The sequence below is a fragment of the Zophobas morio genome, unplaced genomic scaffold, assembly GCF_036711695.1.
Source record: "Zophobas morio isolate AGI-343-1 ecotype UQ-CSIRO unplaced genomic scaffold, CSIRO_AGI_Zmor_V1 ptg000021l, whole genome shotgun sequence".
In the NCBI taxonomy this organism is placed as follows: Eukaryota; Metazoa; Arthropoda; class Insecta; order Coleoptera; family Tenebrionidae; genus Zophobas; species Zophobas morio.
The window spans coordinates 3,868,083-3,893,405 of NW_026972126.1; the positions used below are offsets into that span (position 1 = coordinate 3,868,083).

The 25,323-nt window shown below is 37.9% G+C and overlaps 2 protein-coding genes across 2 annotated transcripts in view; one reads left to right on the forward strand and one right to left on the reverse strand.

Annotated features, from left to right (window-relative positions):
* The first annotated feature begins 2,790 nt into the window (after positions 1-2,790).
* On the forward strand, positions 2,791-3,273 carry LOC135131599 (uncharacterized). Its single transcript, XM_064059410.1, has one exon. The coding sequence runs from the start codon at positions 2,791-2,793 to the stop codon at positions 3,271-3,273; it is 483 nt and encodes a 160-aa protein (XP_063915480.1).
* Positions 3,274-3,521: 248 nt separating this feature from the next.
* The window catches only part of LOC135133270 (integrin alpha-V-like), a 201,630-nt gene continuing 179,828 nt past the window's right edge, over positions 3,522-25,323 (reverse strand). The window contains exons 2-13 of the mRNA XM_064061608.1: positions 9,690-9,787; positions 9,496-9,619; positions 9,102-9,438; positions 8,937-9,022; positions 8,601-8,885; positions 5,096-5,224; positions 4,833-5,040; positions 4,622-4,785; positions 4,046-4,567; positions 3,772-3,995; positions 3,665-3,718; positions 3,522-3,604 (exon numbers count right to left, since the gene is read on the reverse strand). Of these exons, the coding sequence (XP_063917678.1) occupies positions 3,551-3,604; positions 3,665-3,718; positions 3,772-3,995; positions 4,046-4,154 (441 nt within the window). The 5' untranslated portion in view covers positions 4,155-4,567; positions 4,622-4,785; positions 4,833-5,040; ... (4 more) ...; positions 9,496-9,619; positions 9,690-9,787 and the 3' untranslated portion in view covers positions 3,522-3,550. The remainder of the gene's footprint in view (positions 3,605-3,664; positions 3,719-3,771; positions 3,996-4,045; positions 4,568-4,621; positions 4,786-4,832; positions 5,041-5,095; positions 5,225-8,600; positions 8,886-8,936; positions 9,023-9,101; positions 9,439-9,495; positions 9,620-9,689; positions 9,788-25,323) is intronic.

Genomic DNA, 25,323 nt, shown 5'->3' on the forward strand with positions numbered 1-25,323 from the left:
TACTTAATCTATCTAGTGACTTTACTTTTCCCGACCATCTACGACACCCGTCCGTCACGATCCTACGGGAGCCACAACGACCTGAACAAACACCTGAAGAAATGGCTCAACAAGCATATCCACTTCACCTGGGTATCTTGTCAAAATCAAAAAGGCACGATCAAGCAGATTAAATTCCATATTAAAAAAGTGCACGATGATGCGGTGATCTCCGCCCCTACGCAAAACACCCAACAACTCGTAGAAGAAACAACACCCGGCCAATACGACGAGGAAAACAAAGAAAACCGCCGACCGGTAAGACGAATGAGACACCGATTTCCAAAACCGGAAATCCGGACTAACAAGGACCAACCGGAAGAAATGCTACCGCAAACTCCTGGAAGCATTCCCGTAACAAGCCCTCTGGAACCAGGACCAGATGGACAGGAGAAGAGACGGCCGTTGGCGACCTCCAGGCAGTTATCCAAGGCAAATACCAGAAATTCGCCAAAACGGACGCGACACATCAATGAAGACAGCCTATCAGCGATAAGGGTAAGAAAAAAGCCCACAAAAACCAACGCCACCAACAACCGAGAGATAAGCCATAGCGTGGTCGTCGCACTCACGCTCCCACCCCCGAACAACGCCACGACTCCGTCCGTCACCACGCCACCATCACCGGGGAGTTCCCCTGCCGTGGTTGGGGACTCGGACCGGACCTCGTGGCACGACGTCGAGGGTCAAGACAGCACACTTGGTGAGCCCCACAAGTTATACACCATGCACGAATGGAAAAGGCCACCCATCATTATTATAGTGGTGTAAATTTTGTCAACTTCAAAAGAATTCTATATGTAGGGGTCATGAAATGTCAATTCGTCCAATGGACTCGCTTACTATACTTCCTTAGCTTACGCTCGGGAAGTAATAAATCTTAATAAAAAAATTCGTTGTTATCATTCATAGAATCATTATTATTTCATCATCTTTGCTTCCTAGTGGACAGTTGACAGAGGAATCACAAGAAGCTAGAAATAAAGAGATTTGAAAATATCAGCAACAGAGGATAATTATTTTTAGACTGTTCACGCCTGGATAGCCCATTTTATTTTCCATAAACGAGTTCGTTTTAAATTTTTATAAATAATAAATAACGTGTAGATGGCAATGATTGCGCCAAAATTACGACAAATTATTTCTACTTAACAGTCAAATTATTTTCAACTTTTGGTAACAGTGCTTTCGCATTCCGAAAAAACCGGTATACTTTTAATTTTGGGAAAGTCTAATTGAAATTTCGATGTCGCCGTTCATCTACATGCCAAGCGATACAATTCCTTCTAACTAACCAAGCATTGAGAAGACTCGAAAAAGAAAAGTTGATCAATTTAAGAAAACTAAAGTCAAACGTCCTGCAGTAACAACGTCAGAAAATGAACCTGCCATGGTTGAAATTATAGAAGATAATCCTCACCTGAGCCAACGGCAGATCACAAGACAAATACAGATTAGTCAGAGTTCGGTTTTTAACATCCTGTGGGAAAACCGCTTTCACCCATGCCATTTCAACCCTTCCAGTTCAAAATGAGAAATCGAATAAACTGACGAATATTGACAATTCGGAAATAATACAAGTCGAAACCTCGGAATGAAATATATAAAAATTATCTGGTGTCTGTTCAAATAACGAAATCTGCTGCCAGTTATTTAATTAGTTTTTTGATTCTCTTTTTTAACGTTCGTTTTCTTCTTCATTGCTTAATATTAATAATAATTTGTTGCAGATTAGTTCTTTTCCAAATATCTGACATTTCGCAATAACTTCGGGTAGAGTGTATACTGTTACACCGAAAATTTATTTCCCGTTTGTTTAAAAAAATATAAAATTTGATTATGCGGTTTTTGTTTGAATTATATTTAAAGTAGATGGCTAACAGGAAAAAATGAAATCCCAATTTTTCAGTGCATACTTAACTTGGACTGTTAATGAATTCGACTATTAACACGTTCCGATAACACCCATCTGCGTTAAAAGAAAATGAAATTTTATTATTTTAATGATTTTGTTTCCTCAACGCAAAGGAGAGGCTAGTTATTATTATTAAAAAAAATAAATAAAACAAAACAATTTAATCTTAACACACAACCTAGTCAAATTCCAAAGATGATAAAAAGTTGTCTTAATCTGTTGGGCATGCTGTCAACCAGCTTTATGAAATAATATTTTAAATCATACACTAGAGTACTTTTTTTTTCATTTTTATATTAAGAAAAATACTTTCCGAGTTTAAAATATTTTATTGTGTGACACTACAACTATTGTATAATCAATTTCTGTAGTCAGCAAGGAAACTTTAGTTCTTGTCCATATTATTCTACCTGTGCGTTTAGGGGATTATGACAACCCACAGAGAGGAGGCGGAGGAAATTAATACCCCTCGCTGCTGGGTACAGACAATACTTTTGCGTGCCATAGTACATACTCGTATTATGTATTACAAATAAACGGTAACTTATTTATTAGTTGTATGTTACCAGAAAAAACAAAAATTCATAAAAACTGACGGGAATAAAAGAAAGAAAATTTAAAGTTGTTTAAGAAAAAAACAAAATGAAACCTACCCTATGTTTAAAAACAAAAAAAAAATGTGTTTTAAAACCAATAAAACAAATTTTTTTTTTTACTCACATCACTAGATAAAAGCAACAAATATGTATTAGATGTACCAGTGTACCAGGATAGATGATGGGCTGTTCTTATCTGCTGCAAATATGAAGTAAACAATCGTCGATTACCACGAAAATATGACCGCTGATGTATTAAATTGGTTCAAAAACAAACTTCTCCCAAAATTGTCACCAAATACAGTGTTTTTATTAGATAACACCTCATACCATTCAGCACAGAAGCAAAAAATCCCAAACACGTCGTCAAATAAGAAAGAAATAAAAAACTTCCTTATGGCAAATGATTTGTACTACGAAGAATCTTACACAAAAAAACAACTACTTGAAGTGTTAGGAACTAAAGACCATAACAAAACATTCAGAATTGATTGCATAGCTGAAGAACGAGGGCAAAGAATATTACGACTATCTCTATATCATGGTGTTTTTAATCCGATTGAGCTAATTTGGTCAGAACTAATAGCTCTCATAAAGCGAAATAATACCACAACGAAGTTCACCGCAAACACCACAAATGTTATCAGTATTATCAGGTTACCACTTATTAGGGAAGAGGTTTCCAAAATATCACCGACTTGTTGGTCTGTGCGCGTCATGTGATTGAAGAAGAAAAATTTTATAGAGTTCACACACAAAACCTATATGGAAGTTGGAAATGTTGATTGCACCGGTTCACGGTACCAAACTTTTGACTTCAGCATCGCTGTAGTGTGATATGGAAAAAGTGTATCATAGTGATAAATTATTATTATCAGAAAAAACAAAAACTTTTTTAATTATCTTTATTATCAAAACAAGAAATATTTTAATAATGTGTTAGTTTTAAGGTAACTAGTACTAGCAAAAACATTCATTATAATTAGTAATATGATGGACATTATTCATCTTCTTGTTCCTTTTCATTGTGATTTGCACCTGCACTTAATTCCATCTACAATAACGATAAATCAGTTTAATCTCAAATAGGAATATATATAATCGCAAACCTTACCTCTTTCTTTAATTGTTCTAATTCTTCTTTAGTTGTTCTTTTGAAAAATCCAGCCTAAAAATGTATTCATTTAAGTTTGAATCACTTGTTATAGTTTAAGGTCATACTTTAACTAAAACGACAAATAGTAGTGTAAGAAGTATTACTCCCGCTATCGCAGAAGCAATAATGATCCATAACGCAATATCTTCACGTTGTGATACTCCAATGAAGAGAGAAGCTACTTCTACCCTGTCTTGCTCGTTACCGCTTTGTATAAAGTTTTTAGGATTTGTGATCACAACGTGTCCGTGAGTAGCAAATAGAATAACGTCTTTTTTACCTAATAAATCTAAAATAGCAAACGTAAATTTGTTGAAAAAACCTAAAACTCGAAATTACTTTTAAGAGTAGCGATATCTAAAACCATATCGAGCTTAATTGTAACTATTTGTCCGGATTTTAAAGATCCCGCGGTACATATTACTTTAAAGCAACTAACTTCGTTCATGCTACAGTTAACATACTACGTTCGATTTTGCAAATTTTCTAACTCAGTTTCTTTGGTCAGTTTTTGCTTAGCGGTTGTTGATTTGTTAAATACTTGAACTTGTCTTACAAAACGCTTTGAGTGTTCTTTCTCGGAAGCCGTGTCCTCTATTCCTTCAGAATAGAATTCAGTTATATATTGGAAATCGCTAGTATAAGTAACATCTTGATCGTCCAAAATTCTAAGCGGAGGGTACAAACTAGTAAAGGTGATCTCTCTATCATCTTCGAATTTAAGCATATAAGGGACGTTTATTTCGACAACAATTTCATTCAAAGGACTTCGTCCAAATTTTTCAACTTGATATATTTGCGAAAAATTGGGGTTTACCTTCAGATATGTTTCGGTATGAGTACCTATGTTCTTCGGATTTTCTGAATTAGTAAAAGAGTTTTGTCAACTAGCACGTAATGTAAAATTTAACTTACCCTGTGATGATCACATCAGCTTCACGTCTTAATTTAAGGACCAGATTCTTTATTTTGTCTCCGTTATTTTCACTACTAGTAAATAGCTCTATCACGAAAGTAAGCGAATCATCGTACATTCTGCTATTTATTCTAGTCATATCTAGATCTAAACTTACCGATTTCTGGAACGGAAAAGTCTTTCACGGTTTAATGTAATTACACAAATTACCTGACTGTTGGTCTCAAGTGGATTATCGACAAAGCACATGACAGAAGACGAATTTTTTTCCATGCAAGTTGAAGGAATACTTCGGAATGTAATAGAATCGGGTACTGTAGTCAGTACTTGAGTTAAATATGCTTTTTCTTCAGTATTTTTTATATCAATTTGTAATGTTAAATAACTCTTGGCGCCTAGTGTAAACGTTTTATCTTCCCTGTGTTAAAAACAACTTTAATAAATCTGTGAATATATTGTTATTCTTAGCTTACTCTTCTAAACCAATGAATTTCGATGTCACTTTTAAACGAGATCTGCAAATATTGTCAGTGCATCCTAGTGTAAATGGTATTGTTAAAGTATTGGAAGATATCGATCTATTCATATCATAAACGGGACACCTAGGGCAAAATAAATCAGTTCCTTGCTGGTCCTGATTCACATATAAAATTTGTTTATGTTCTTCTCGACTTATAAATGAATGTGACAACGATACCGTTACAGAATCGTAACGATTAGAAAATGAAGTCTAAAAAAATGTTGTTATTTGTTTTCACTTAAATCTTAAATCCAACTGTAACAAGTGCATTTGTACGACTGCACGTGCAATCCCAAAAAAGGTCATTGCCGCGAGCTGATTTGTCTCGGCTGTTCATCATGGGTCGAAATTCTTGTTAACGACCCCTTAAAAATCACTTTTTCCAAACCTTCCCAGAAAATCCCAACAAATAGATCCATATACTTCCTTTGTCCCATCTAGCTATATCCCATCCTCTCTGCATGTGGCACTGGACCCTCGGGTTAACTTTATAGTACCACATGTCCGATCTTTTCCGAGGGAGTCGTTAAAAAAGTAAATTGAGTTTCAAGCGTGCCTAGCCCTTTTGTCGAATTTCAAGAAACGGCACAGTTTTATAGCGACCATGATGGATGGGGACAGAGGCAGAGAAGGGCTTTGTTTGAGACATCCCGTTATCGAAATGGTGTGATGCGATTCCTCACTTTGTAAATAATTGTGTACAGATGTTTTGAGAAAACAAAAGGTTGGAAATTCGGATGGATGACGGACATAGATCTGGCCTACCACAGGTGGAATAAAGTTTGCAGTTCCACCTGTGAGAAACAGCCGAGTCACAAGTAAAAGAACGTTTGATGGGTTCGAGATCTATGTCTGGCCATCCTAGTTAAGTCGCGAGCCAGTGGCCACTCCAAAAAGCTGTTCGATAGATTCATGGTATAATGTAAATGATATTGTCAGGAATTTTTGATAAGAATATGTAAATCGACGGCGATTTGAGCGGTTTTGCTGGTATAGACGAGAGAGAACGAGAAAGCACTTCTTTCCAACACAGGGGATTTCATCCCATTGGTTTTTCTTTGTTAGCCCCTTTGACGTCGGGTGGAATCTCCACTCTTGGCGAAATTATAAAAGAGTAGTTTAGTCAATTTTTGTCAGTTCTCTGGCCGGGATTTTGTAGTGTGCAACTCGTTCCTTCTCGTCGCGTTCTTTGTTTTAAATTTTGCTTCAAAGTGTCTTAGTGTTAAATTTTTATTTGTTTTATTTTCTAAATTTGTGGAAGTCACCGCGAGCGGTGATCCACTTGTTCATTTTGGTTTTCTTGTGTAAATTTTTGATTAATTCATTAGTGTGTGTAAATAAATAAGGGTGACCGATTTTCAACTACGTTGGACTTTCTTTTTGCGGACTTTGCGGCCTACCCTTCCGTTAAAATAATAGTGCATTGAAACAGCGGTACTAGTGAGTGACTCCGTGCCCTCGAGCAGCGAGAAGGGAAGTTTCGAAAGGTAAGAGAATTCCCATTTTTCTGTGATGTGCGATTAACACTTCTCAGGTAGAAGACGAGATAAAAACACGCTACCCGTTTAAAGATAATTTAATTTTTCAAAAATATTATTTTTTTTTTATATAACTCACGCCCCAGCCTTGTTAGGCTGGTTACACAACTAAAAATTACCGACAGTTTCACTGTGAAATTTTGGCAAGTCATTTGATATGAACTTAGGTCTATTATTTGCATATAATTACGATTTTCCAAAGAAGTTCTGCCTAACTGTTGATTAATTGTTAGAGTTCTGTTGATTCCTATGAGAATGAAATTATATTCATTTTAAGGTACTTTGTGTTTATTTTGAGAATACATACTAATTTTGCTAGGATAGGTTTGATTTAGGTGATACCAATAACATTCACTTATTTCAAGACTTTTTGTATTAAATTCTAAATGTTGCGCAAAAGATGTAAGTTCTTGATTGTAATTACTGGACGAGATCTTAATAAAACCACATGACCAGATAAATACGCGCCTATTGCTAGGTCTAAAAGGAAAAAAATTAAATTGTATAAGATTAAATAGTCTTGATTAGTGCCTGGATATTGGTTCAGATCTATATCCACAGCTCTTGAAATACTCATTCCAAATCCTCTTATATTTGGGTATATAGTCTTTCCTACTATACGTTGACAAGACATAGACTTTAAACCTTCAGCAGTACCTCTAAATACGTATACTTACAACACCACTTTTATCGTCTTCATAAGGTGCTGCCACTGCTACATCTAAAACCATGCAGTACAATTTTATTAGTAAATTTTTAAATAAAATTTAATTGGAAAACAAGTAAAAAAAAATAATAACTTGGTTACTTTTTCACTCATTTATCAACGGTATTTATAAACAGTTATTTACATAAAAGTCAGGAAAATGCATCATTACTGACGAGGAACCCTATTGAAATATGAGGCACTTCGTGCCGAGAATTTTAAGGTTCCGAGTAGTCATCCCCACCAACAATGTGATGCCGTCACCTCAAAAGTGTACGTAGTAAATAGGTTTTAGGGTGTATGAATCAACATGGTTCTAGACGTTTAGTTTATGAATCCATGCTTGGTTTTTCCCGAAACGTTCCAGATCATATAACAACATTTTGCAATTTAATGCTTTGAAATCTTACAATGTTTTAAAGTTATGATAAGCGTAAGACATTTTTAAACAAAATATATATTTGCTTATTCCTTCCAAAAAATTAATGACGTCAGCTCAAAATTTTTCCAAATAGATTCTCTAGTATGTCTTAAATATGATAAGCCTATGCTTGTGATTCATCACTACATAAATATTTTTTACTTCCCGAGCGTAAACGAAGGAAGTATTGTAATCAAATTCGTCGGCCGACTCTCTCGTTTTCTCAATCTTTCATGACACCTACAGTACGAAGAAATAGGTCTCCCGTTTCCGTCTGTCTGTCTGTCTATCCTTCTGTCTCCCGTCCCGGATTTTTATTAGACAGATAATCTCCGATTTGTCTAATCATCCCCACCAATATTGTGATGACGTCACTTTAAAATTGTACATAGTAAATGGGTTTTAAATTGTATAAAATAACATTGTCGTACTTATGTAGTTTATGATTCAGTATTGAGTTTTTACCCGAAACGTCCAGATTTTTGAAAAAAAAAAGAATTAAAATTATAAAACAACATTTATCCAATTTAGTTTTTTTTTGGCACGTCATAATCTTTTTGTAAAATTGTGGTATATCTGGGAAACTAATCATTGTTTGTTGGTTGAAAGGCTAATATAAATTTATTTGTACATATTTATACACATACTGGACCACCAAAATATGGATAGGTATAAGTATAAAACAAAATGGTGCTCAACCATTTAAACGAACGTGCAAAAACACGATACGAATGAATCAGTAGACAGATACCACATTAAAAGTGTAAATATAAGTATATCAGTATTTACATACCGCCAAAGGAGTCATGATTTATGTCACCCAAGTACTGTACTGTGGTTCCGAATTGACCATTGATGCTTTTCCCCACAATGTGATACCGTTTAAAATATATATTTTTCCTTTGTATTTTTGTGCTGTGTGAAAGGGAGCTCCAACTATTAAATCATCTAATCCGTCATTATTTATGTCGCCAGCCGTTATGGCACTACCAAAATATTCTCCAAATTGTTGACCGTGTTTGGTTTCTTTGACAATCAGTGATGTTCCTATAGGTTTTGCGAATTCGTAGATTAAAATCTGTAACACAAATGTTAATACATATTTGAAAATTATATTTTTACAACTCACTTGACCTTTGTATTCTGATCTGGGGGCGCTAGAAACATACAGTAATAGTTTTTTGGAATAGAAATAACCGGACGTGGATGAATAACCTAAAATTTTGTCATGTTTCATTTACTAAATGCTAACCACATTTAGTTACACATGTCAAATAATTTTCACTTTTATTACCTAACAAATCGAAGGCAAGAGTTTGCTTTGTATCAAGTGCACGGGCAATATTCTTATAACTGAATTCACTAGGATCTGCATATCTTCTGCTTGTTCCAGCATTTTGCAGACGACTAGCAACAGGAGGAGTTTGAATGTTATATTTGTATAAGATTGTCGTTCCATGCCAGTTGAAAACACCAGGAGCACCCATAATCATTGCTTTCTCTTTCTTAAGAAAAATATCCGAAAAAAAAATTAGAACTTACAACTGGCATATGGACCGAAAATCCAGCCTGTCCTTGAGCAAAATTGTAAACAGATTTTCCAGTCGTAGGATCTCGATAAGTGTCCATGTCTTCAAAAAAGGAATCATTATTATTTTCAATATAATTACATGGCGAGTCATACGCACCAAGTTCTATTAATGGTAAAAGTTTCTTGGTACTGTTATCACCAATAGGAAACCAGTAACATGCACCTTGCATGTTGTAATCATTACCTTGCTTGTGTACATTTATCCATCTTGGAGCGCAAGTCTATAAAAATTAACCCGTAAGTAAATTAGCTAAAATCCTTTTTTTTAAGTAATAAATTTCAAATACGTACTACAATCCGTTCGGATTCATAGTTAATATCCATTGATCCACCCAACCATGCATTATCAATTCTCTCTTCGTAATTTGTACGTGCCGACTAAGAATAAGCTATAAAGATAAATACAAATAGGTACTATTCTTAAATAAGTGTTAAAAGTCAATCAATATGCAAGTTACCATTTATGTCAAAAAATTCGCAGCTTTCTGCAATTCCACATTTAAAACAAACGCCACTGGTACGTTTGTTAGCATCGATTCCTTTAGGTGCACCAATTAATACCCTTTAATAGAGTTTAAACACTACATGATCTTGTGCATTTTTTACAAGTTTATGCTGTTACTCACCAAGGTTTACTTCTTTTTCCTGGATATAACACAAAGTGAATAACCAAAATAACTAGATGTGTTTACACTACGCAACAAATATTTGGAGGGATCTTCATAGACAATAGGGTAATTTGTATCAATATTAAAGGAATAGCAATAATTCACAAACACAGAAATATGTAAAAAAATTATAGACAGCATGCTGATTCTTTCTCTTGCGTTACTGAAAGTGATCAAGTTTTTTTGGACGATAAAGTACACGCAACATCCTGTTTTAGCAAAAGTTGGTAGGATATAAAAATTATCGTATGGTAAGCTTTTATTTATTTTACATTAGCTCTGACTAAATGGTTTTTTATACACAAACACATTCTTGGTTTATCATTGAGATACATATCTACACATAATTTATTTATTTTTAGTAATCATCTACAGGCAAATTTAGTTTAGGAAATATTATGAAATAAATAAGAGAAGAACACAACAAGTACAGATATTCAAGTTAATAACAAAGAAATGTGCGTTCAAGGATGATCATTTTTATTAAAAATATATTATGCTGGAATGCAAGTCATACGTTACAATGTATGTAACCGGGAGGTAATACTTTCTTATTGCATAAAATTAACATTTTCATGAGATCTCTGAAAAACTGTGTTAATTTTTACTCCCAAACAAAATTCTAAGCTCTTGTTTGATGTCACCTGCAAATAAACTAAAAAAACGGGAGTTTGAAAACTGCTAAAAGCATGATTTCTATTCTATTCATCTTAAAAAGTGATAAATGTTTATTGAGGAATCGGTACGTCTTGAGTTAGGATATTGTTTCTTCTGTGTGCTTTCGTGATATGCTCGTAGTTATTAAAACTGACTACAGTAGCGGTCATTTCTACGGAACCACTCGATAAAAAGTCAAGTTGGTAGCCCTGTCATATAATACTTTACGCCAAACGCGGTTGGTAGCGGTAGTTGAAATGGCAATCGAAACTAGCACAACCTTAGATCATATAATAAATAGATACCAATACTCAAACTGAAAGGTGTGACTAGACATGAAGCTATCTGTTGTCGTTTTCTACGTCAAGGGGAGTAGTATAATGCTATCCTTGTGCGATCACCACATCTTCATCTTTGTTATATGCATTTCATCTGTATATGTCTATTTCACTTCCATTCTTGTACCGCACCAGCGCAACAAATCGCTTTTGACAGATGTTTCTTCTAACCTCTCTTTCGAGTTCTTGTACGAGAAACAATTTTAGAATTTAGAACAAAGATCCTATTTTAAGTGATGTAATCATAAAGGATCACAATTGCTGCCCAATAATTTACTATTCCTTTCATTATCTACTGTGAATTATTTATAAAATCAAGCTGTCAACATCTTTCGTACGAAGTTAGTTCAGACATACTTCCTAAAATTTAGGCGCGCAAAATTCAAATAGTGATCAGGCAAGGATAGCTTCATTGTAATCCCTTCATGCACGAGAGAGATGTGTGACAGGAGGATGTCGTCACAGGCTCTGCTAGGGAAAGAACTTGGCATGGTGGTATCTATTTATTATATGATCTAAGAGCACAACACGAATGTTTCGGTTGCCCTCAGCTATGCCGCACTGTATCCCGTGCAGACTGTATGTTCTGTTCATCTATTTATTAAAATAAAATATCTACATTAACAATGGGGCCATCTAACCTGTCAAATTTTTGACACATATGTTTTCCCCCAGAAACCCGTCAAGGTCACTTACACCAAACAAATTTTGAAAATTTACACTAGGGAGTGGTTCTATAGAAAAGATCGCGACTTTATGTAAACTCTTTCAAAAATAATAATAATAAGGTATTTATTTTAGCTAAAGAGCTACAATTTACTCATAGAAGCTTAATACTATTTAAGGAACTCTTATGAAAATAAAATATGTGTTTTAATACTAATCAATAATACTTTCTGTATTGCAGCTAAATATTACCTAAAAGTAATAATAATAACATAATTGATACATTTAATCGTGCCTTACAGAGTAACTAACACTAACAAATTTAACATTACCAATACTATAAATAAAATGGAAACAAAAGGGTAATGATAATGATAAGGCATGAATGTATCCTAAATATAATAAATTGGTCGAAAATTGTTTCGACAGAACTTCCCTCACTCGTGAAGTACAATGAAACATGTCCAGCATTTCCAAGTTGAGTTTTTACTTTACACAATATTTTGATGACGTCATCAACATTTTTGCAAGGACACGTATATGACCTTGGATTGGTGCAATGTAATACTAAAAATAACGGTATTGTACCTATAGAAATAAACTGCCCTCAAATAGTAAAAATTTACAATAAACATATGTGTGGCGTCGACGCGTTGAATAGTCACATTGGACGTCACAGGATTAAAATGAAATCTAAGATATGGTATCTGCGAATATTTTATCATTTGGTGGATTTAACTGTGGTCAATGCTTGGCTACTTTATAAAAGAAGCGTGAAAGTAAAGACAATACAACCGATTAACCAAAAAAAATTTAGAAGTGCAATCACACAGTGCCTATGCAGATTAGGCAAATCTTCAGCCAAAAGAGGCCGTCCAAGCGGAGGGATTCAAGAGTCTCTGGAACTAAAGAAAAAAAGAAATCCAGCTGCTATAATTCCGCCTCTCGACGTCAGGACCGACAAAATTGACCACTGGCCGGAATGGATAGAAAACAGAGGACGATGCAAATTTCCTGGCTGCAAAGGGTTAACTTATGTGCATTGCAACAAATGTAGAGTAAATCTCTGCTTCAATCAAAAATCGAATTGTTTTAAAACGTATCATATGAAATGAATTTTTGTATTTAGATGCACAATGTATCACATTTGATACATGCACATTTTTTAGTTTTTTCATATAAAAAATATTTGATAGAATTTTTTAAATATTTTTTTCATTATTGTTCTCGAGTTTGTAAACGGATTACATTTTTTTTTTGAAGAAAATAAAAATTCATGCATTTAAGGGTTAAAGAGCAAATTAATCGATTTTATTGTAGATACAGGCTCATCCGTTAATCTGATACGCTTAAGCATATTCAAATAGTTTCGCGAACCAAAGAGAATTCGTCAGGAAGGATGGCACGTTGGCGAACTCCCTTGCCTTGGACCCGATGGTCAACGATCGCACATCTCCTTATTGAGCACTGACCTAAAAAAGACATTCGACATTCGACATCACACTATAATTAGAGCCCTTAAAAAGAAGGCCTTGTCAGATTATTTGGTCCACTATATCGAGGCCACCTCAGCATCCCCACCACAGGAAACGTTTGAGCCCGTGCCCACAAATAGAGGCGTCAGGCAAGGGAACCCTATGAGCATCATACTCTTTAATATCGTCCTCGAGGAGTTGATCGAGACGCTTTCTTCGACGGAACTGGACTGCCCTATGAACTCAGGTGTTCGCTGCTCCGTCCTTGTCTTTGCTGACCACGTCGTACTTCTAACGGAATCGGATCAAAACCTCCAACGGCTAATCCACATGTCCTCGAGCTTCTTCCAACGCAGACGAATGGCGGTAAACGCTACAAAATGTCACGCGTTGATTAAGACATATAGACTTTTCTTCAGACGAAAACTTTCCCAGATTTATCCCCATAGTTCTCAGGTTGTTGCATATAAATTGTTTCATCCAGGCCACCATAAAGAAAGCTGTGGAAACGTCGATCTGAGTAAGTTTTATGCCTACATTGGCGACTGTGCTAAGCAATGTTCGTTGACATTCTTGAGACTGGACCAAAGGTCTGATCATAGCCTACTCCTCTTCTGATTGAATCCTTTGATAACCAATCTGGCCCCGAACTTGTCGACTGACCCATTGGCGTTTGTTTTTATCTTGTAGACCCACTTGTTCGGAATAGTCTTTCTACCTCTTTACCTCCTGGAGGTAAATTCATTAACTCCCAGGTCAGGTCAGGTCATGCCAGGTCAGGTCAGGTCAGGTCAGGTCAGGTCAGGTCAGGTCAGGTCAGGTCAGGTCAGGTCAGGTCAGGTCAGGTCAGGTCAGCTCAGCTCAGGTCAGGTCCCAGGGGTGGTTAACTACCAGGCGCGTCTCCCGGGTGACGGATAGGGGAGCGGCCATTTTCGCGAGGGAACTGGTTAGCGATGTCTATAAGCTGGGTGAGAGGAAGTAAAACACCTCAATATTCCCGTGAAATGCTTCGCCGCGGACCACCCCCAGTCATCATCCTGTATGGCTGGTTCTTTTCCTTCTCAGTCGCTTTCTTCCCTTTTCAAATTGCGGCTGACTTTAAACCTAACTGTCGGCCTCTCTTGGCCAACTTTTGTTTTTCCACCCCGATGCTATTAGGGTATCCCAGCGCTAGGGGCCTTTCATCTCTGTTTCTTTTATCTTACACCCATATGGATATTCGTTGACGACCCAGCGAGAAGATGGACCATTCTAACAGGGAGAAAACCCTGCCAGAAAACAGAAAAGAATTTATGACGGAACAACACCACCAAACGGAATTTACGAAGCAGGGACTCGAAACCCCAGTTCCGGTCAGGAGTGAAGTGCCTGAGCAGGCTTCGCCCGACCGTCATCCAGCGTCTGCTCAACAACCAACACAGGAGGTGTTCTCTCAGGTCTTTGGGTTGGTAAATGCTATTGGGAGTACAAGAACGCCACGTAAGAAAATCCTTTGCAACCTTACGACGTCCCCTCCACATGTATGGAATGGGACACCAACCAGTCTCTATAGGAAGTTTGGACGGTAGGAGCAGGGAACCACTTACGCTGAGCAACGTTAGCTATGTAGATCTGACATGGGATGAACATACAAAACGTAGCAAATCAGTTAAAAGACCGAAGACTGAGAAGGATAGTCCCCAAGTGGAGAGAGTAGCAGTGGTAGGATCTAGTGCTGCTAAACAGGAGAAAATTCTTTCTCTTTTTAAAAGACTAGATAAAAATATAAAAAACTTAAAGAAGGTGGTGGAAAATAACAGAAACACGAAAGTTGAGATCAAAGACATTACTCAACAAATAGCTAGCGTAATGAGTCAGCTATATACGGATGATATCCAATCTTTGATTCAGCAAAAAAGTTCTGCTGAAACTACGCATGTGTTGAGCCAGGAAACTACGAATTCCTCCAGAAAGCCTACAAGAGACTGTGGTACCCAATACAATGTGGAAGATAAAAATGTGGAAGCCATAACCCGTAAAGAAAGGATCTGCAAGGCAATAGACATGGGATCTGATGACGAGGAGATGCGGGAAGTGATAAACTTAAAATGGGATGAAGAGCTTTTTACGGTATCTTCAATGGTAAAAGATGATATCCCTATAGAAGACGACGTTATCGTGATCATAGACAAAGTTAACAAGGATAGGGACTGAAGGATGAAAAAGATCGTGGAAAAGTTTCCACAAATCCAGGAGGAAATTGAGGATGTAGTATTGACCACCGGAAAAGTAACAAGCTGCGTCTCGAAGTCCGGAAGAATATCGGAGGATGGTTCAATCGTATATGGAAATGAAAAATGCATACATATTATAGAAGAAGATGCTTGGTATGATAGCCAGAAAAACATCCACGAAATAAAAGCCTCGCTCCAGAAGGTAGGCTCACTAGTAAGAAATAAGGGAAGAAGCAATATAGGATGCGTGGTTGAAAATCCGCGAAATGAGATAATCATTAGAAAGATGGTGGAACTTAATTTTAGGAAGGAAGGGCCACATACGACATGTAATAAGATTACAGCCGTAGGTAAAATTAGAGTAGGATTGACCCTGTGTCGAGTGCAGGAGAGGATTGAAATAGAGAAATGCTTTATTAAGCAAAGCTTGTACATTTGTAAAATCGGAACAATTTCTGTAAATGAAACCAAACATTTTGTGGGCTGTGCTAACAGAGTCAAGGATATGATTTCTAAAAGTCAATTTATAATCAAATGTAACGCCTAAATCTTTGAATGAGTCCAATCGGCTTAAGACAGTGGTCTTTCAGTGGAATCAATCGAATAACCGTAGATGGTAGTTTTTTCTTTCCTGGAGTAGCTGACAACACATTTGTTGATATTTAAGAATAAACGATTTTTTCCACTCCATGCAGATAATAAGTATAAATTATCCTGTAAAAGCTGACAGTCTTGTATCGTATTAACAATCAAAAATAGTTTAAGATCATCCGTGAAGAGCAGTTTTTGGCAGGTCAGCAAGTCCACAATATCATTCACGTATAATAAAAAAAGTAGAGGCCCTAGGTTAGACCCTTGCGGCACACCAGAGGTGGGACAAAAGCCGTCAGAAACAAAATTCTTATACTTAACAAAAAGTTTCCTATCCAGGAGGTAAGATTTAAACAGCTGAAGCAATGAGTTAGAAAGTCCAAATGAGCCAAGTTTCGTAAGGAGTACATAGTGATCAATCTGATCAAAAGCCTTGTTAAAGTCAGTGTAAATGACATCTACTTGACTGTTATCATCAAGAGCCTTTGAGACATACTGACTGAAACATGATAGGTTTTTTATAGTTGATCTCCTTTCTACGAATCCATGTTGAAACGGAGTAATAAAGCTTTTAACAGAAAAGAAAATACGTTTGTGAATAACTGATTCGAATATTTTAGAAAAGTTGCAAAGGATACAAATAGGTCGATACTTGTCAATATGGGCCGGATCACCCTTTTTGAATACCGAAGTAACAAAGGCTTCTTCCCAAATCTGGGGAAAAGACGACGATTTAAGAATAAGATTAAATAAGTAATGTAAGGGCATTACGAAAATGGAGGCACAGTCTTTTAAGAGGAGGCTTGGCACATTGTCGACACCAGTTGTTAAGGAGTCTTTGCATTTTTTTAAGGATTGGAGAATTTCTTCTTCTGTTACTTGCTCAATGTTTATCGTTAAGTTACTCATAAAATACCGTTGAACTGGCATAAGACGGGTTGGAGGTCACATAAACGCTACTGAAGAACAAACCAAATGAATTAACAATTTCAAGCGGTGTCGATAACTCTTTATCGTCGTATTTCATAAGAGGTGGGACTCTGGATCTACCTTTCTTCGTTTGGACGTAAGTCCAGAACTTCTTGGGATTAGAGGAGATGGAAGATTGAATTTCATTTAGATATTTAAGGTAACCATTATGGATCAATGTTTTGCATTTAGCTCTGTATTGTTTAATACAATCTTGGCAATGCTGGGTTTTGTGTCTTTTAAGTTCTTTGTGACAAACGGTTTTCAGGCGTATCGCATCAATGATTTCAGAATCAAACCAAATAGGGTAGTATCGAGTTTTGTTTCTGGAACTGATCTTGGGGACTGACATTTCAAAAATTTGATACAAGACTTCATAGAACCTTGAACAAGCCTCATTAACATTTGTTAAATCTTGTAGGAATGACCAATCTGTTTTGAGGAGTAAGTCATAGAGTAGTGGGAAGTTAGCCTTACGAAAGTTAAATTACTTAGAGTCTGAATTAAAAGAAAAATATTGGTTACTAGATTTCATATTGGGTACCGACAGAATATCTAAGACAGGATGGTGGTCGTCCTCAGGTACGGCAGGGTCAATGGACTGACTCACCGAGCAAGTAAATTTGAGAAAAGAAGATCTAAAGTGCGGTTGTTTTTCTTCCGTGTGTTGTTATGTTGAAGGAAATTATAAAAATTAGCAAAATAGTTAATCAATATAGTGAATCTATTATGCGGTTGCTTCAGAACATAATTCTCTAACTCAAAGACTAAATTCGCATATTCACAAAAAGCAAGCAAATTGCGCATGTCCAATCGCCTATGTATTACCCAACCACCAAATAAATGCAAACCTACATTCGCACACCATTGAAAAGCACTCACTCAGTCAACCCTAGTTAAATATCACACCCAAGCAAAAGTTCCAAGATGGTGACAGTACGTGACGTTAAAATGATAACAAGACAAAGAAGAATCCACAACGTTTTGCACGTGATACTAATGACTTTCAATTAAAAACACAGAGGAACCAAAAGCAAATAAATCACACCAAATTAACAACCAAAGGCTTCCGCATACAAACAAAATATAACTTTAGTCAACCAGTAAATAAGGCACACAGGCGTTACACAATAACGCAACGCAAGATGAAAGAAGCATAAAACAAACCAAATCTCACGCATTACCATCAATTTATTTTGCGACTTATCAGTTTGACGAAATTCCCGGAACAACGAAACTAACGACTTATAAAACCTCTAAATAAAGCCCAAAAGGATTGCATTTTTATCAACTGACCCAAATATGAATACCACGATGCAATACGTGCACTCATAAAGCTGCCACCAAAGACATAATTAATGACAAAAACACCATATAAAAGGTCGCAAAATCGAGAGTAAAGAGGAAGTCGAATCCAGTGTGCCATGAAGACGAGAAGTACCCACGACGATCGATACCCAAGTAGTGCCGTGCTGAAGCCTTGTCCAGTTGCGTGTTCTTTGTCCGAAATTGCGAAGGAAGACGTAGAAACGTTCCATGGTTTTCAGTAAGTTAAGATTCCAAATTTAAACCGTCATGCATGTGTTATATTGCTTTTGTGCCTTCTTCGATAATAATCGACTGATGTGTGATTAACCCGAACCTCCGAATGGTCCATTACTGTCATCAAGAGGGTGAACGTTTATCAATTAAGAACTGAGGAATTATCTGAGAGATTGGTTACTATTTTGTCGCTTAAATGGAAACGCCATTAATGAAATGACGAAGATAACGAAATCGGTCACTGCACTCTGCGGCCCCTGTTTTAGATGTGAATCGCGGCATTTTGATGGTTCTTGGAGGTTTTCGGATGACCAGCGTAAGACTTTAAGACTTGCCATAATTAATTAATGAATAATCACGTAGTAATCTTAAATTAGTATTTTCATTTTTACTCTTGTTTTAAGGTCCGGACACTTATTTTCATAATATTATAATAGGTTATTGCAATTTCCAAGGAAATGGGCCTACACCCTAACAAATAATTTTGTTAGTGTCCATGCTCGGCCACCGATAATAACACAAATGGGCTTCGGAAAATATATAGAGCACGTGACAGAAAAGGCCAGTAAAAGTGCGAGAGCGTTAAGGACATTGTTACCGAACATTAAAGGACCTAAGGCAAATAAACGAAAGGTACGGGATTCGACGGTACAATCCATTATACTGTACGGGGCGCCCATTTGCTCAGACGCGATGAAGATAGAAAAATACAAAAACTTGACCAAATCCCTACAGAGAATGATGACACTGTATACATATATGCAGCGTGTATACCACAGTTTCCTACGAAACGTTAACGGTGCTTGCAGGAACAGCTCCATGGAGAGATAGGAACTTTGAGGAATAGATTTTCATATGACCCAGTGTTTAACTGGCTATGGATGTTTTATGCAATACGTAGCTAGAATAGGCAAAAGAACATCTCCAACGTGTATGTATTGTCCAAATATAGACGACACCGAACAAACACTCTTTAGCTGCCCAAGATGGTAGAAGGAAAAACAAGAGCTACAAATACTCCTGGGGAGGGAGGTCAATGCAGAGAACCTTGTCGAGTATATGCTGTCGAAAACCGAAGCCTGGGAGACAATCAAAATATATATGGGGCATATAATGAGGAAAAAGGAGGAAGAAGAAAGAAAACAGTGAACGTGGATCCCCCGATGATATGTGGAAACGGTTCCGGGTGATCCAGAAGAAAAGGGGAGGGGTTTTAGTGAGGTAAAAATCCCACACTCCCCGCGGAATGGACTTATCTTCCCGCGGGGAGCCTTTTGCAGGTTTCTCCTCCGCTCGGGAGAAAAAAAAGGTCAGGTCAGATCAGGTCAGGTCAGGTCAGGTCAGGTCAGGTCAGCAAATCAGACTCGACCACCAATCCCCAAACGTAAGAACAAAATTCGCTCTCGCAACCCTAATGTGTTCTCGACTTCGGCCGTACCTATTAAGCGTTTAATTCATGCGTATTTTTGTCGGGGGTTTTCGATGCGTTATGTGTGAACAAAAAGCACCGGGGGCGGAAAGAATGTTTAGCATTAACCGATGTTCTCGTTAGCGGACGGTACTCTTGGCCTTGCGTCAGCTTTAATAAGTCGTCGGGGAGGATTTTTCGATCATTTACCGATTGCTTTTTTATGAAGATTAATCCAACGTTTCTTCGGTTCCAGACAGTTGATAATAATTTTATTTTGAGTTTATTACCGTTCAATATGATCCCGTTCTCTGATTATTATTTTGCCACAGTTTTGGGAAACCTCGCACTGCATGCGAATTTAATGCTTCCAACGTACTTTAAAGCATTTATGGTACTATCTATTTTCTCACTGGAAGGCTCTGACGATCCATTTTTGCTTTTATCTGATCACCCCGTAACTGTTGATTTTCTCGTAAACAAGTGCTCGCGTCCGGCGTATTTAGCGAATTAATTAAAATAAAAATTACTTATCTCTCTTTTTGAATGTTTTATTTTCATGATTAGCGTAGATTTAAGTGCATGTTTTAATCTGGTTAGTTTTAGTTTTTCTTTATTCTCAGGCGAAGATTTCTTTGATTTCCGCTGAATGTTTAGTTCTAATTATTTTTAGCAGTTTTGATAGTACTTAGCTAGCGTGTAAATATCCAGTCACAGTTTGTTAAATGATTAAGTACATTACTCGAATTCGTATCTTGCAGTTTTCCAGGTTGAGTTACCACACACGTATTATTATTATGTTTTAGAAGGTAGCGCACATATTTAGGGATTGATTAGGTTATTCTTAAGTTTTTAATCGCATAAAGTTATTAGAGGATTTTCAGGATTAATTTTAATTAGTTTCATGGGTTATTTTCGTAGATTTTAAGATTTTGGTAATAGAACATAATTGCGTAACGCTTTTATTACAATTATGCATGTTTTAGTTATGTAAATTTGACCTTATGCTTTATTTTACCATTTTCTATATATAGGTATTTATTCATTTATTCTTTTAATATCTGGTAGCCGAGCTTCGCTTGGCTCGTTTGATTTGGTCATATTGTTAGTAAGCTTGCAGTTTTTATCTTTTAATACATGTATTAAAATGTTAGGAGCGTTTAATTATTACCTCTTCGCCCATATGCAGTTTAACTCTTCCATTTCTAAGAAAATTCGCCTACACCCAAATAAATAATTTTGTTGGTGTCAAATACTCTGCCGCGGTCAAAAACAATTTGGGCACGACAGTGCAAAGGGCTGTTCAGATATTTTCAGCTCCTCTTATAGTAGCGCTGAAGTATGTGGCCAAATATAATAATCATACTTCGGCGGTTTTAAGCGAAAACTCACCGAATAACCCCAACTAAAACTATGCACTGCATTTCATAGGCGTCCGAGATACAGCATAATGCAAGACGCTATCATATCTACCCATTAAATCAAATATTGGTGTTTATCGATTCCCGTCCAAGAAAAGTGAATAATTTGTATACATAATTACCGATCGTTTTCTATTTTCATGGGTCAGACAAGTGCGTTTTGATGTTAATAAGTCCTTGAATAATGAAAATGATCGTTCAACATTGACGCTACTAATAGGTGGATGATCGAAATATTGTTTAGATTGTTGTGTATATGGATGATTATTGTCTACATCTGTTAAAATCAAATCTTGTAATATAAGTATATGAAGGTCCGGATTTTTGCTGAAAACAGTTTGTACTTTTGTTTTAAGTTGACCACGAAATTCATCTGACAGACTTTGTAATTGATTAATAGTGGTTTTTTAAATTTGGTAATACCTAGCGTAAAGGAAGGTTTTGAGTTTCAAAAAATTCTATGGTTTGTGGTAAATCTTTGAATTGAGCTACAGTATATTTCAACTGCTCCTTTACACCGGCTTTGTTGAGAATATTTTTGCAGTCTACGATGCTGTGTCTTTTAAATTTAAAATAACAGTTCGCCTACGACTCGTTACGCAAACGTCATCCGAGTGAATAATGGCTATCATAATTGCTCGTATAATAATATACTATTATGCAGTGGCTATGCCAATAACTGTCAAAGTGCCAACCACTCTGTCTTTTACCCTAATTGATGCTACTGATTTGTACGATACTTTGCTGGACAGGGATGATAAAAAATTATTGCTGACATATGTATTAAAAACGCGCTTAACGTAAAATGCAAAAATTAGACTTCTGCCAGCTGAGGCTACTTGCACGGAATTAATTGCAGATCTGAAAAAACATTTCATTGTCCAAAAATCGGCAGTTGTTTTGTTAGCTCAATTAAATGGTACACGACAGAACAGTAAGACCATAGATGAATTTGGTAAAATCGTAGAAGGTTTAACCATGGCCCAAGCCGACGATAATCAACAAATGCTCAATGTGTTACAATTGGCTAATGAAAAAATTGCCATCAATATTTTTGCAAATGGGCTCCGAAACACGGAATTAAAAACTATAGTTAAAGCTCGAAATTATTCCAAATTGTCAGACGCCATTAGGGGAGCGATAGATGAACAACCTACACAATCGTTGCCTCAGCAAATTCTTAATAATAATAATAATGTATATTTGCCATACAAAAAAATACATGTGTTTGACATTTAAACTACAGGGGCCCCTCTCGGTATCGCCAGTCGCACAGCCGCGGAGGGGCACAACACGGCCACTCAAAGAAATCCAGCCGCCAAAGCCAACAGGCGCAAATAGCTCCATTGTCGAGCCGATCCGGAACACACCGCTTCGCGACGAACAGAGCGTTGCCCCGTCAGTAGCTACGGTAAGCACACAATTATATGCAGAGGAGCTCCACACCTTCATGGAGGAGTGGAGGACAATAACAAATGACCACTCTGTCCTATATTCCGTCAACTCCGGACTGGTTCCCTGCGGAAACCACCGCCCTCCGCTCGGAGATTAACACATTGATTAGAATTGGCGCAGTTGCAGCCTGTGAACCTTGTGATGGCCAATTCATTTCGCAAATTTTCTTGGTACCAAAAGCAGATAGTTCCTCGCGGTTCATATTAAACCTAAAACCGTTGAACCGATTTGTGGTACCGCACCACTTCAAGATGGAGGACAGGAAGACGGTTACGCGTCTTCTCTCTCGCCATTGCTATATGGCTACTATTGACTTGAAGGATGCATATTTTATGTCAAAAGTATATCCGTTTCCGTTTCCAAAGTGGACTTTATCTATTTTTACTGATGCCTTTCGGACTTAGCGTTGCTCCGTGGTCTTTTACCAAGCTTATGAAGCCAGTGGTCGCAAAGTTACGACGCGAAGGAAACGAGTCAGTGGTATACCTCGATGATTTTCTACTGATGGGAAATAGTTTTGGGAGCTGCGCTAGAAACGTCACAGCCAGCTTATCCCTTCTGAATCGTTTGGGCTTTGTCATAAACTATGCTAAGAGTCGCTTGACCCCTACCAAAACTTGTACATTGCTGGGTTTCGTTTTTAACTCAATATCAATGACCATCAGCCTTCCACCGGATAAGCGATCAGCCGTTGCCCAGCGTGTAGCTACCCTTTCACAGTGCCAGTGCTGTAAAATACGGATATTTGCATCGCTTTTGGGCACCCTGGTTTCCGTATGCCCTGCTACGGAATATGGTTGGCTCTACACTAAAGCATTAAATTAAAAGAAATAAATGACGGGCCTTAACCGCCTCAGGCAATAATTACGAAGCCGAAATGACTATTTCCGCAGATGCAAGGATGGAACTGCAATGGTGGAGTCAGACCTTACCCAATACTTCCGCTCCTATCCACAGGCCTCACTTTTCTGTTGTGATTTTTACCGACGCCTCTCGATCCGGTTGGGGAGCGGTTACGGCACTTTGAGGCACTTTGCCCAACACCTCAGCGACTGCGCCATCCTACTACGGGTTGACAACACTACGGCCATCGCCTACATAAATAAAATGGGAGGTGTCCGATATCCTCACCTGAACCATCTAGCCAAAGAAATTTGGCAGTGGGCCGAACAGAAACATCTGTGGCCCTTTGCGTCATATATAAAGTCGGCGGATAACATTGCGGCAGATGCAGAATCCCGACGAACGGAGTCCGGCTCCGAATGGTCTTTGTCTGATCAGGCCTTTACGACTACCGTACAGCGTTTTGGACACCCTGACATTGATCTGTTCGCGAGTCGCGCAAATGCAAATTGTAGACAATTCGTTTCGTGGCATCCCGACCCTGATGCGTTAGAGATGGACGCGTTCACGATGAACTGGAGTAATTTTTCTTTTACGCCTTTCCTCCGTTCACTCATTTTATCAGTCTTGCAAAAAATTGTCACCGACTGCACGGAAGGTTTAGTGGTGGTTTCGTTTTGGCCTACACAACCTTGGTATCCCAGATTCCTAAGCATGCTAAGATCCGAACCCATGTACTTGACATCTCATCAAACTTTGTTGTCTCTGGGGGTAGGCCACGCCCCCTGTGGAAAACACTTATCCTGGTGGTCGGACGGCTGTCGGAGAAGGTTTCCGCCGACGAGGAGTTCCTGAAGTTTCAATCGCCGTCCTCGTGTCTTCCATCCGAGAGTCAACCATGAAGCAGTACGATAGCGCCCTGCGAAAATGATGGACTCATTGTGTAGCTCATCATTTGGACCCCTTCCAACTTGACACCTCCAGTGCCCTCTGTTTCTTCACCACGTACTTCAACGAAGGTGCGTCGTACGGAACTCGTAATTCTGCCAGAGCAGCGCTGGGGCTTATTGGTCGCACATGACTCGGAGAAGATGCCTGCATCTCAAGATTCTTAAGGGTGTTCATAACCTCCGACCTCCTGCTCCACGCTACTCTTCTACCTGGTATCCTGCTACGGTCCTGAATCATCTCTGTTCCATTCTGTCAACTGACCATACATCGATCCGGAAACTGACTCTGAAACTGGTTACGCTCATCGCTCTCGTCACTGCACATCGAGTGCAGACATTGTCGCTGATTCAACTACCGCATATAACGTTTTCTGAATCTGGGACTACGATCAACGTTGCACTCCCCATTAAAACCTCACGCAAGGGTTGTCCCCAATCGTCACTTTTTTCCCCTTTTTTTGCGACAAACCCGAGCTCTGTGTGGCCACGCTTCTCCAGTTGTACATTCGCCGTACGGCTGCGCATCGACCACCAGAGATAGATAGGCTGTTCTTGACCCTGCAACAGCCTTTTAAGTCCGCGTCATCACATCACATCACATCTGAGTCGCTGGATATAGCAAACGTTAAAGGACAGCGGCATTAATACCAAAGTTTTTCGGGCGCATAGTGTTCGGCATGCGGCTACTTCGCACGCGAAGCGCCAAGGTGTGTCCATAGATATCATTCG

Bases quoted from the DNA above. Each gene is read 5' to 3' on its own strand.
- LOC135131599 (XM_064059410.1), top strand. From the start codon at position 2,791: ATGACCGCTGATGTATTAAATTGGTTCAAAAACAAACTTCTCCCAAAA.